Here is a 13,674-nt window from a genome sequence, read left to right as displayed (position 1 = left end):
CTAGGTTATGACCGTGGGTTTAAAACAGGGAAAGGCAACAAATGGGCACTTTCCTTATGTCATGGAATAGCAAATTAGTTCTGAGTATTTTGAGGCTGGGCTAAAGAGACAACGTACGTAAGCCACTTTCTCTGCCCACGTGACCGTCTCGTTATGGAAGCGTCCATAAGAAAGGAGGAATTAAACAGTTGATGCAACTATTTTTTTCGACCGAAACGCGCATACAATATTTACTTCTACATTTTAAGGATCGATTGAAGAAGCGTTGCTGTTTGTTTTTGAGGTTTAGTCGTATAAAAGGCACATATGGACAATAACTGAGGAAATAACAACTTACAGCAAAACATGACACTCCCCTGCCCTCTAAAAATGGTATGGTCGCCAGCTCAAATTCCGAGAATTGAGCTCTTCTGATTCTTAGAACTGGGGTTTTTAGAAGTGGTGATGCAAGAAGTTTCTAGGAAAGCACTACCAGGTGATTTTTTTACATTCTTTTCCTCTGGCGCGTTGTTGCTGTTACCCACACGTTCATTTGGCTGTTTTATTGAATTTCACTGTTGATCTCGGCAGATCTCTAAAGTGTTTTGTGGACCGGTTTAGTGCGCAGTGTATATGTAGAGAGGCTTTGACTGGTGAAAATACTTTTGACAGTTCAGGTCGTTCTGCATGAACCACAGCTCTGTCTGTTTGCTCACTGCGGAATCGTGGGGTCGTAAATAGTCCATGCAGTGAAAATGTAGATCCGGTGCGCGTTTTTTGACAACGCGATCAAACAAGACAGCTTACAAAGCTGACTAAATAGCGCGTGGGGAAATAAGTTTATAAACTTGGGTTTGGGGTGCGTGTAATGTGTCTACTGTCATGCTGTTTTCAATCAATTTTTCTCAGCTTATGTTTGAAAACTAGCTCAGAATTTGGGATCTGCACTGTCGCTATCTCTCATTCTCTGGTGTTTTGGTCTTGTTCTGTGCCAAAAGCCGTGTTCATTATGTGTGCAGATAGATGTGTGTCACATCCTAAGTTTAGAGATGGTTTCTGATTTGGTTGTACAGTTGTTGTTTTTTTAATGTGTTGAAGAGGCTAATATTATATATATATATATATATTTAAATGATCATTAATATAATTGGTCATGTTGATTTGTCAAAGTGCATGAAGTAAAAGTTGTTTAAGAAGTGGGTTTGAGCTTTGAATGGTTATATTTCATAGTCTTGCAGCAATTTCGGTCATAATCGAATTACGCGTGCGAGTGTTTGTCAGTAGAGATGCAGCATAAAAGTTTGCATCGCTCTGTAGTTGTTGTCACTTTTGTAACAGCATGGGCGTAAGAGACCTGCAAACAAGTTTCTCCCTAGTCATGCAGATGGACATATTTCTCTTACATATGCCCATTTTGTTGGGTGGTGTATATTAAACTAAGATTGCTTTTATTTTTCCTCCAAAAAACTGTCACCTATAACAGAAAGATAGACATGCATACGGATATTTGAAATGAAGTAATAGCTATTTAAAGCGGTGTTTGGCAGTGAGCGAGTGGCTAATAAATCTCTGTGCGCTGTTTGCGTGTTATGGATCGGGCTCTATTCCTGGAGTGAGCACATTTACAGGCGTTCAGTTACATAGGGTAAAAGTGTTAAATAAGCTTTAACACTTAAGAAGAGTTCAATAAGAAGATGGACAATGAGAATAAGCATGCGAGCACTTATGCCTATGTAGAAGTGCTCAATGGCGAGCGTTCTGCCATAAGACACTTTTCTGTGTTCGTGGGAAGTTGATGTTCTGTATATACGTCCTTAAAAAGACGATTGTATGCGTGTGAGTTGCAGGTGTTGTCGGTGTCGTTTATTGCCGGGTGACATCTCGTGGACGCAAAACTTCAGAAGGTTTCTTTAAAAATAGCCGAAATAAAACTAGTTGTTCATAACATGAAATCAGTTCAGGGCTACAGATGTTCATCAAGGACAGCATAGCATACTTTTTCAAACCCGTTATAAGCGTGCTGTACTGCTGTGTACTAGTGTTATGGTGGTTGCTGGCACAGTTGGAACTGTCTTCTGTTAGTTTGTTTGTCCAGCGGCTGAAATCCCGAGCCCTTTCCCCGTCATCTGGGAGTTTTGCCCTTGCAGAGAGCATTACAAGACTCATGGGCTGATTAAGCTTCTTTGGCACTATGACAGAGCGCGGGTATATCGGTGTTATGTAGGTTCGAATGGAAACAGAATCTCTAATACTGAATGTTCAACATGTGAAAAGTGTTCGCCTAACTATTTACAGGCACCCACTAAAGCTATATTTGTGTCAAGAAGCCAGATGTGACTAAAGAGATAGGCTGGGGAAACTTTGTGGTGATTTGTTCAATAAAAGATAGGAGAGGGGGGAAAATGCGGTCACAGAATGAATCCAATAAAGAAATAAAACGCTACAACGCTATTAACATTATTCTTGAGTTGAGTTGTGTTTGTTGACCATACCACTCTCTGTCATCCCACTCATTCCTCAATAGTGAAGCGTATCGGTCATCAGTACAATAAACAGGCTTACGACGCTTTCCCATGACTCATTCGAGTCTATTTTCCACGCGTTAAGACGTTAAAATCACAATGAAAGAAGCATTTTCTCCAGGAGGCTAAAATCACATGTAAATGCACATTTCGGTGAACAAATTTGGTTAAAAATGCCCTTTCCTAGTAACCTAAGTTACTTATACTTTGAATTTGAATAAAGTCCCAAAGCTGTTCCAAGTTCTGAATTCCAAATTATGTATTTTTATTTTTTATAAAAAATCATTTAATTTATGTAAACTGAAAAATTATTCTCAGACCTGACAGAAATACGGCACAGTTTTTCTAACTATTAATTTTATCGTTTGCCGCCATCTACTGGAGAGAGAGAAAGATGGCCGCATCTTTGAGAACTACAAGTGTACTTGATTTTCAGGTTAATGTCGGTTTACAGCACAGTTTTGTTTTTTGTCCTGTTAACCCCCCCACCCCCCAAATATGAGCTGTAAAGATTCTTATGAGGTTAGAATAATACCCTACTTTTCTGATTTTAATGCATGTTGTTCATTGAGCGCTGAATATATCATTCATGGTTCAATTTGTCTCCGAACAGATCTCGAAAAAATGGCTTGTGCAGCCGACAGCTGCATCCAATTCACGCGTCACGCAAGTGATGTTCTGCTCAACCTGAACCGACTGCGCAGCAGAGATATCCTCACAGATGTATCGATTATGGTCAACAGACAACAGTTTCGAGCACACAAAACTGTCCTTATGGCATGCAGGTGCATTTGTATTTCTATTAGGTCCTTTTTTATGTTGTGCAACCTCTAAAGTGTGGTGTAAACCTACAAAAGTGTGACCCAAGAACTTTACTAAATCTTAATTTCTCCACAGTGGGCTCTTCTACTCAATCTTCACAGACTCACACAAATGTAACCTGAATGCCATCAGTCTGGATCCGAAGGTTGACCCAGAGGGTTTCGCAATACTTCTGGAGTTTATGTACACTTCACGTCTCGCATTGAAGGAGAGCCTCATCATGGCCATCATGAACACAGCAATCTACTTACAGATGGACCACGTTGTTGACACCTGCCACAGATTCATAAAGTCCAGGTATATTAAGCTTTCTTTCTAAATGACACTTTAATGCTTAAAAATACACCATGCTTTATGTGAAAAAGAGAAAACAGAGGTATCAGTTTGCTTAACTTGCTCCATATTTTCATGCAGTGACTCCTCCATCAAACTGCCCAGAGAGGATTTTCTGGTCAGCCCTCTGCTTTTACCTCAAGATGTTCACAGTTACAGACACCATGAAGTGGTGGATAACATATCTGGACGGGCAGCAACTTTCAGAGATGGGAGACCCTATGGTGTCTGCATGTTTAATGGGGTCAATTCTCCTAACAGCTCATACCTTTATGGCCAGTTTCCAATGCAAGGTTTTCCCTTTCCTCTTTGCAAGCTGACAGACACCAAAAACACTTTCTCAGACTTCTCAAAAGGAGGCATCATCCATCACAAACACTGCTCACCTGCTGATGGAAACAACCCTGTGCTAGCTGACTTCACCCGCAGCACCACCAATGGGAGCGCCAATGCTTTCCACACAGGCTCATACTCCTCGAGAGAGCTTGGAAGAGATGAGGAAATGAAGCGGGAGATGTTGGAAGGAGTTGTCCAATCAATCGGCATGAGCTTCAGAAAGCACGGCTTTAGCAGCCTGGCCCAGGAGCAGCAAAGTGAGACTGGAAAAGAGCAGAGTTCCCTAGCTGAGGAACATTTGAGCCACCAACACTACTCTATGGGCATGTCCTCCAATGGGCGCAAAGGCCTGATGAGCAGCCCCCAGAGTCCGCTCAAATCAGACTGTCAGCCAAATTCTCCAACAGAGTCCAGCAGCAGCAAAAACGCTGCCCTCACACAGCCCTTGCAACCTCTGAGCTCTCAAGGTACACAAGACCCTAAAGCTCGCAACTGGAAGAAATATAAGTTCATTGTGCTCAATCAGAGCTCCAAGGAAGAGGAGACCAGTCATCAAGATCCTGGAATGCACTCCCCGCAGAGGCCAGGCTTGTCTGCTTTCCTTCACCATACTGACTCTGAACACCCAGACTCAAAGGCAACAACAAAGATTAGTGATCAAGGAGAGGACTTCACTGTGCCTCAGGCCAGTCGCCTCAATAACATTATCAACAGGTGAGAGTTATAATCATCTTTGCATGTGGTACAGAGAAAAGTGTCATACCTACGGTATGTCAAAAACCGATTGTAATACCTTGTTTCCTAATGCAATAAACTTTAGAACTGCAGGTTTCTGAGTATTTTTTGGAACAGTTCTCCTCCCACCACCTCTACAAATCCAGATATAATTTTTCTTCATCCATTCCAATCCTCTTTAAACACACCAAGGATTTTCCTCTTAGGAGGAATGTGTGAAATTCATTAAAATATCCTATGAAAATAAAAGTGAATCCCAGTGGTGGCAGCCATTGCTCGGCAGAAAGGACTAAAATATGACATTTTCCTTGGCAGAACTCTGGAGGGATCACAGAGGAACGGTGACAGATGCTCTTCTATGTATATCAGCCACTTAAAATGTTCGTCCTGTGGCTCCCAGTCTCCACAGCACTCTGACATCTGTCCGAACACGCCTGCCTCGCGTTTGGGCGAGGAGATGTCTGAGATGCACTCAGAGTATTCGGATTCCAGCTGTGGTGAGATACTGTTCTAAATAGTTTACGAAGAACCTGTATGCATCTTCCAAAACCAATCCCAAACCTTTTTCTCTTTCCTTACAGAAAACGGAACATACTTTTGTAATGAATGTGACTCTAAGTTTGCAGAGGAGGAAGCCTTGAAACGCCACACGCTTCAGGTCCACAGCGACAAGCCATACAAATGTGATCGTTGCCAAGCAGCATTCCGTTACAAGGGAAACCTTGCCAGTCACAAAACCGTTCACACCGGTAGGAATAATCTGCTGCTGTTATTAATTTTGGCTGCAACTTTCTTAGATATAATTCTAAACTTCCTTTTCATTTGCACGGCAGGAGAAAAACCGTATAGATGCAATATCTGCGGGGCTCAGTTCAACAGACCCGCTAACCTCAAAACCCACACACGAATTCACTCAGGAGAAAAGCCATACAAGTGTGAGACATGTGGAGCTAGATTTGTGCAGGTAAGTGCTTTTTACTGCACTAAGTTACAGACAAATTTACAGACACAGAAAAAGACACAGCAAGAAATGTGTCGCCTCTTTCCACAGGTTGCTCACCTTCGTGCTCATGTTCTGATTCATACCGGAGAGAAGCCATATCCATGTGAAATCTGTGGCACCCGCTTTCGTCATCTGCAGACCCTTAAGAGTCACCTGCGAATACACACAGGAGAAAAGCCCTATCATGTAAGCATTAATAGAATTATTTCAGTATTTGGGAATATGACAATATATAGTGCCTGTAAAATGATTACAGAAATGAATGACGTTTTGTCCCTAAACACCGTTTTATTCTTCATTTGTTTTCAGTGTGAAAAATGCAATTTGCATTTTCGCCACAAGAGCCAGCTTCGGTTACACCTCCGTCAGAAGCACGGGGCAATCACCAACACCAAGATCCAATATCGCATGTCTTCGACAGAGCTACCGACGGACTTGACGAAGGCCTGCTGAGCAAGCACTTAGGGGCAGACCTGACCATGGCATTATATGAACCTGACTTGTACAATCATTCAAAATTTTAGTGCCACACTGTGTCAATCAGACAGAAAAAAAATTATAATAATAAAACTTGGCAGGAAATGCCAATCTAAACGGGTTTCCTCTACATTTGAACATAGAACCACATCATGGTCTCTTGTAGTCACTTTATTGTTTATATTTACATATGAATATATATTAATGTTGCGAGTGTTTTTACATTGAGTTATAAAAAGCTTTATTTTGTTGGAAGAAGGTCAGAATGTAAAACATTTAAATCCGGTTTTTGAGAATACAGTATTTTATAACAAAACAAAAACGTACTTTTCTGAAGGTATTTGGGGAATTTTGATTGGAGGTTGGAATATTTTGAGTCAAACACATTTCTAGCAAAGCAAAGAAGTGTGTCTATAGATTTTTATGTATTAAATGTACAGGTTACACTATGTTGGAATGGCCTCTGTCTTGTAAGAGGAACTCCTAACTGTGACGTAAGCATTGAATATCTTTCATGGTTTTTGTTGTGTACTTTTGAGGATGATGGCTGCTCTCTCAAATGGAAAACATGCATGTGGTCAGTTGCCACAGATAAAGCTTCATTATGTGGGCAACTGCATATATATTGTGACAAAAAGTTTAATTACTTTACATCAAGATTGCTCTCTGCTGGCAGAGACGATCTGAAATTACATGTTAACATATGCATTCAAAGTAGTAATAATAATAATAAAAAAAAAGAATAGGTACTGCTATGTTACGACCAAGGAGATATTTTGCTTAAGATGTATTTGTATAGAAACGTGAACTTTTTTAAAAAATTTCTTTTGGCAAGTGAAGGTTTACAGTTTTGTCGTTGTTCTAGAAGCTACAGTAAAAGGTTATACTATTGTCCTTTAATTTTTGTTTGTGTATACACTGTGTACTCAAGGTGCCTTTCTCAACAGTGTCTGAATTCCTTCCCATTCAGCCCAGGTACAACGGAAGGGCAACACTTGTCCTCTATTTTCCCCCTTTTTGAGTGTATTGACATGCGAGGATGTGTTTGACAAAAAAAAAAAAAAAAAAAAAGGGTCAGCGTGAGTGTGTGCGCACGCATGTGTGCTTTATAAATGCTTTTCTCACACACACACACAAAAAAAAAGCAACTCGTTATTTTGTGAGCTATACATCATCAGGACATGTTTTGGGATTGGGCTTTTTTTTGTTTTTTTATAAATGCATTAAGCTTATTGTAAAATATAGATGTATGAATGTAAAATAAAGTATGGGATTTCCATGTCTAAACCTTGAATATAGCATTTTCATTGTACAGTGTATTTAGAGAGATGCACGCAAACATGACTGAAAGCCCTTTGAGCAATGAAGATCTTTGTCATGCTCAGTATTTTAGGGAACCAGTTTAAGTTTCAAGAGCATTCTGAATGCTCTTATACCATCATTTAACCAATTTATTTAACCAATTTCAACCATTATTTAATTGTCAATCCAGGACAGGGGCAGCGCTGGCTCAGTGGTTAAGGCTCTGGGTTACTGATCAGAAGGTTGGGGGTTCAAGCCCCAGCACTGCCAAGATGCCACTGTTGGGCCCTTGACCCTATCTGCTCCAGGGGTGCTGTATCATGGCTGACCCTGCACTCTGACCCCAGCTTAGCTGGGATATGTGAAAAAAAGAATTTCACTGTATATGTGCAAAATGTATAATGTGTGAAATATAGTTAAATTAGGAACAAACAATCAGTTGAAGAGCCATGTTTCTCAGATTTGAATAAATTATGGTTTTAAAGAGAAGTGTATTAATGCTGCAGAGATGCCAGACAATCAGTTAACTGCTCCAAATCAGAATAGAAAAATAATAATCTCAATAGTATTGGAGGTGCATGTATAAAGAGGAAGCATTTAGAAAAAGATTGCATGTAACAACAATGGCAGAATTGTTAGAGTAAAAAAAGTAGAGAACCAAATCACCACAAGTCTGGGTTTGTGAAAAGCAACACTGGAAGCTCCACACCTCTTTTGTATCAATTCCCTTTATAGGACTAGGGTACCATAAAAAAAACAAAAAAAACAAAAACACACTTCAATGCTTGGCAACTGTTTCCATTGAGCACACCTAAACTGGTTACCCTGGTGATAACCTACTGCATCTCAAAAACAAGAACCAGGATGATAGCAGTTTAACATGTTAAAGGAATATTAGCTAAAATGATCAAAGCCTTTGCAACGCCATTGCACATGAATTGTTCTACGCATGAGACAAGGGGACAGTGGAGAAGTGTCATCCATATAAAATGGATTTAGAAATCAGTTCAACATGACACCATTTGATGCAAGCTTCTAACATCACATGGCCTTTCTGAAGAACAGTGCATCACAGGCCACAAAGGTTTCAGATCCTACTGCATTATATTACTCTTACATTACTATTCTTTTGCTTCCTCCAAAACCAATGCAAGGTAAACTGCAACAATGCAGCCCTAGCCAGAATGCACCTACAATGCAACACATTGTTTATTATTTATCTGCTCAATTGCATGACTAAAGTGAATGGTGCTTTAGTCTCATAAATACATGTTTATATACAGCCAACCGAAATGCAAAGGGTGACTCCTTCTGCACCTGACACAGATACAGGGTCTCACACACTTCTAGTCTTGGTTTGCATGTTAACCCACAGAGAGCAAAAGATCTAAATATAAAAATTTACAACATAAACAGCTTAAATAAAAACACACTGGAAGTTCACCTGCAGCAACACACAGGTGAATGTGCAGGCATTCTGAAGCACAGCTCATTCTGCTTCCACCTCAAAATCATAAACAAGAGTATCATTGAGGTCCTCTGGGCCAAGTATCCAGTGATGTGCCTGCCAAGTTGAAATCTAAAAAAAACAACAAAAAAAAATTAATAATAATAAAGACTTGAATTCAGATTTTATGAAAGGAAAAATATATAAAAATGAATAGATCTCATTTACTCCCCCTCATGCCATCCCTGGTGTATGTCTTTCTCCTAAAACTCTTAATTTGTGTTCTGCACAAGAATTTCTCAGCTCTGTAGGTTCATACAATGCAAGTGAATGGTGACCAAAACACTGAAGCTTCAACAAGCACATAAAAGCAGCATAAACGTAATCCACATGACTCCAGTGGTTTAAATAATGTCTTCTGAATCGATCCAATCAGTTTTGGGTAAGACCAAACCAACATTTGATCTTTTTCACTGTACACCTTTCCATTGCAGTCTCTTGGCAAAAACAAGATTAAGCTCGATTACACTTCCTAGTGCTTGATGCATGCGCATAGCACTAGGAAGTGTAATTGAGCTTGAAATCTTTATTGCCAAGGAGACTGCTGATGTCAAGATTTATAGTGAAAGTTACAATTTGGTCTGTTCTCATCCAAAACCAATTGAACCACTTCAGAAGACATGGATTAAACCACTGGAATCATATGGATTACTTTTATGCTGCCTTTGTGTGCATGTTAAAGGTTCAGAGTTTTGGTCACCATTAAATTGCATTGTGAGGACCTACAGAGCTGAGATATTCTTCTAAAAATCTTTGTGTTCTGCAGAAGAAATTAAGTAACATCTGGGATGGCATAAGGGGACGTAAATTAATTTTCAATTTGGGGTGAACCATCCCTTTAATCCTACCTTTTCTTCGAACAGCTCGTTGAGTAAGGAGTTTACAGCAATACGGCAATGTTCCACCTAAGCGAAATAATGTAGACAATATCAAGGAAAGCCAAGTTAATAATTTGAGGCTAAACTTTGCAAATCATTGAATAATTTGTCTAAACTTGCATAAAACAAGTTAAAGCAAGGCCAGTATTTACTAGAAAATGTCAGCTTTTTTCAAACTCACTTTGCTCTTGTCCATGTCAAAGCTCTCATTCAAATACTGCTCCTAATATACAAGACAAACACCACAGAAACCTGATATTCTTTCCAGTGTGAGAGAAATCATCACCGTCCCCAAGTGACCCTTAGTGCTTGCGTACATGACCTTAAAGTTTCAGAGGCCAAAAGGAAAATTGAACAACAGCAAAGGAATACAACGTTGTATGTGCTACCGGCAGGAAACGTTAAGGATAACATTATATTCACATAAAGGCTAGTGAACGGCCAACCTAGACAGCTTTTGTGAGCATCAACTGCGCTCAAAATTAGCTTAAGAGCGTGCTTAAGATACTCAAGAATGCTATCAAGGCAGCCAGCATCCTGGGTGTTGATACACACACAAAGAAACAATAGGATCAAAAGACAAAAATCAAACCTACCATTTTGGTTAAACTCCTTAATCAATTCAACTGCTGAATTTAAGAATAACTCTTGAGTCAGTCAGTAGTTCCAGGAACAGAGAGCGCTGAACAGACCAGCTAATAGCAAATGGCCTCACACTTTAGGCTCCATCTTTGCCTTGAGCCAAATCAATACAAATTAGCTAGTTAATTGGCGGGCTAATTGGAAATTCGTTGGACACTTTCGTAAAGAGCGCTTATAACAGTAGCAGTGTTTTTTTTTGTTTGTTTGTTTTTATGTCAATTCATAAAATTTAATTTCACTTGTCCTCTACTAATGTTTGTTTTCAGGTACTGATATTGTGTACAAGCTGGGTAGTAATAAAAATGGGTGAATGAAAACAAAAATCAACTAAAATTAAAAAATAAGTAAACATGTAGGCCTATCATATGATATACTGTTATTATTTTTTATTAAAAAAAAAAAAGACTTTTTCTTATATTCAATACTACTTCCAATTACACTCTAATAATGTTTTCACTAGAACACATGATATTCATGATGTAATCATGATGAGCGAAAGAAAACAAAACTCAACAAAAACTCAAAAACAATCATTTATTGTTGCTTATAGTACTATACCAGATACATCAACATACATACAATACAAGGTATTACTTTGTTCATCAATGAACTGAAACAACTGAACTGAAACTGAGCCTTTTCCATCAAAGAGGAGACAATGGAAGAACGTTTTTTTATCCCTGCGTTTCTGTAGGTCTGAAGAACTTAACTAAAATATAACCTAGTCAGGTGAGTGAAGTGCAGGCCCTTTCAAACAATCATTAAAAGTATTCAACCACTTATTGAAAAAAAATCTCACAGCCTCTCATTATTGGGCTTATGCCTCAAAAAGACAAAAGAGGTAAAAAAAAAAAAAATACAGGTTACAAACTTTTTATGTAGCTTCAGGTAAGAAAAAAATATTTAATCTACAATGCTCCACAGATGACTTTTGAACTGTCCAGGAAAAAGCAAAAACAAAAAGTAAACTATTCCCAGGGCGGACACATCATTGCTTCTGTTGCATAGCTTCTTTGCGTGCAGCGTCTTGTAACAGCTGCGTGTCCACCTCATCTGCAGGAAGCTGAACATACCGCACCACTGATCCACGGATGAAGCAGTTTTTCACTGACAACTGAATAAAATAAAATACACCACATCAATATAAGAGTCGATTGCATTGACCTTAAATAACACTGTTTTCCCGCTCAAAGCAAGATAAATGCAATGTGCTTGTCCAAGGGGTCTGTTATATGCATCTTTTGGCAGGGCACCTGGTCAATCTGCTAAATATATTTCATGCTTGACCAATTCATAAGAGGTTCTGAGCTCAGACAAGTGTTCATTTCTGGCTTTTAAAAATTATTTCTCTGTAGTAAGCTATCGAGCGTCATTATCCAGCTTGGGACATGTTGCTTTGTTCCCACTGCACACAAAATTTGGTTTTGAAATCTGATCTTTAGGACTAAACTGTCCGCACTGCCACTTTGCAAGTGATGAAATCGAATCCATTTGTTCAGACGGTGTACTCCATGTTCGGTGTATCAACATCAGTTGCTATTGTAATTTTGTATGCAGCAACATGATGTCAATAGACCTTCTCATACATAGCAGTAAGTGCAAAAAGACAGGAAAATTGGAAATTTTGCCTCTTCTTATGTCTATCATGACCTCTCTCCATGGTGCTGAACTTAGGAGGATCACTTTAGATGTGTCCAGAACCACTGATTTATTTATTCACTACATAGTGAATGTCACAGTGAACACAGTTTGCTACCTGAGGAAAGAGCTAGTGAAAAGTAGTATATTCAGACACAGCTCCACTCCAGACAATATTACATACACATTGTGAATGTTGAAAGAAACTATTTGAAATCTGATATGAACATTTAGACATACGCATTCCAAAAAGTCTGATCAGATTTCAAACAACATATGGAAGTGGTTTGGGATCGAGTATGTAAACATCTGATTGTATTTGTTTGCTGATATTAAATAAAAAGATTGCTCACCATATGTGGATATTTCTCTGGATCAGTGACACTGATATCTGTCAGTTTGATGTTCAGATACTGTAAAGGGAGAGCAAGTTTAATAAAAAATAAATAAATAAAATAAAACCTTTTGCCTTATATTTAAATCGTGCTATTTCAAAAAAGGATGGAGTCTGCTGCCATACCTGATCTACTGAGTGTAATGTTCCACATATGCTGCAAAGTTGACAACCAGAATGTAATAAGTAACCACATCAAGCAGACTATCTAACGTTTTTTTGTTGTTGTTAAAAATATATATATGATAAGTAATGGAAGGTGAAATACTTACCTCAAGTCATTCTTAAGCTCCACCACAACATCTTTGCCGACCAAGGACTTGAAAAACGAGTAGAATAGCTGAGGAATTAAATATGAAGTGGATGTGTTATATTCAAAATATTGCCTGACATGAGAACAAAGCTGAATTATTAAACGGTGGTATCATGTAAAATACTTTGCAAAGTTTAACATTAACGTCAGACACACTGAGATTTATCTTAGATTTACTGTCTCGCTACATTACGAACCACTTTTTTTATCACATAAAACGGCAATGGGTATTTGGTGTCAATAAGAGTTGTTTCAACAGAAACATTAATTTTAAAAAAAATAATAATAATAATTTGTTTGAGATTACAAATGTTTGCCTGGGCTAACCAGAGAGCTAGCTAGACAGTTAGAAGACTTCCCGACATAAAGCTGCTGTCATTATATAAATAGCTCATAACACTGATGAACACTAACCAATAAAATATATATTAAATACTGCAAAATGAGTTATGTGGCTGCGGTAAAATCGCTTTTGGGGGAACCAGGATATATTGTTGAAAAATAAGAGCACCTACCATTTTCACGCGGCTTTGTGCTTCAGATCACAAACGTCATCAAACGCTGCCAGAGCTGTTCATCTGCAGAGTCGCAGAGTCACTACTCACAGCAGTCTCAGGCCAGCAGTCTCAGGCCGGAAGTTAGGGCGGAGCTAACGCCAACACAACAATCATGACGGAGAACACGGTGAGTTGTTGTGTTTGCAATATCTTAATAAATCTATCATTATTTGGTGAACATTGAATCGGTATATTAATGCTTAACTTTATCTGCTTACCACTCAATCTGTAGATGT

The 13,674-nt window shown here is 38.8% G+C and overlaps 2 protein-coding genes across 3 annotated transcripts; one reads left to right on the top strand and one right to left on the bottom strand.

The window, feature by feature from the left end:
* The first annotated feature begins 294 nt into the window (after positions 1-294).
* On the top strand, positions 295-7,494 carry LOC127449643 (B-cell lymphoma 6 protein homolog). 2 transcript variants are annotated; one of them, XM_051713179.1, is made up of 9 exons: positions 295-475; positions 3,115-3,286; positions 3,399-3,620; positions 3,738-4,706; positions 5,043-5,224; positions 5,309-5,476; positions 5,561-5,691; positions 5,779-5,916; positions 6,040-7,494. In XM_051713179.1, the coding sequence occupies exons 1-9, from the start codon at positions 445-447 to the stop codon at positions 6,181-6,183; spliced, it is 2,157 nt and encodes a 718-aa protein (XP_051569139.1). In that variant the 5' UTR covers positions 295-444; the 3' UTR covers positions 6,184-7,494. The 2 variants fall into 2 exon arrangements, with proteins under 2 accessions (XP_051569139.1, XP_051569140.1); XM_051713180.1 differs by lacking the exon at positions 295-475 and adding an exon at positions 498-3,023.
* Positions 7,495-10,929: 3,435 nt separating this feature from the next.
* On the bottom strand, positions 10,930-13,460 carry LOC127449654 (U6 snRNA-associated Sm-like protein LSm2). Its single transcript, XM_051713204.1, has 5 exons — positions 13,397-13,460; positions 12,841-12,908; positions 12,695-12,725; positions 12,528-12,587; positions 10,930-11,650 (listed from the first exon to the last, which is right to left on the bottom strand). The coding sequence occupies exons 1-5, from the start codon at positions 13,397-13,399 to the stop codon at positions 11,525-11,527; spliced, it is 288 nt and encodes a 95-aa protein (XP_051569164.1). The 5' UTR covers positions 13,400-13,460; the 3' UTR covers positions 10,930-11,524.
* Positions 13,461-13,674: the final 214 nt, after the last annotated feature.

This window comes from Myxocyprinus asiaticus, chromosome 12 (assembly GCF_019703515.2).
Source record: "Myxocyprinus asiaticus isolate MX2 ecotype Aquarium Trade chromosome 12, UBuf_Myxa_2, whole genome shotgun sequence".
NCBI lineage: Eukaryota > Metazoa > Chordata > Actinopteri > Cypriniformes > Catostomidae > Myxocyprinus > Myxocyprinus asiaticus.
Note: the sequence above shows the minus strand (reverse complement) of the source record. Positions and strands in the feature narration are given on the sequence as shown.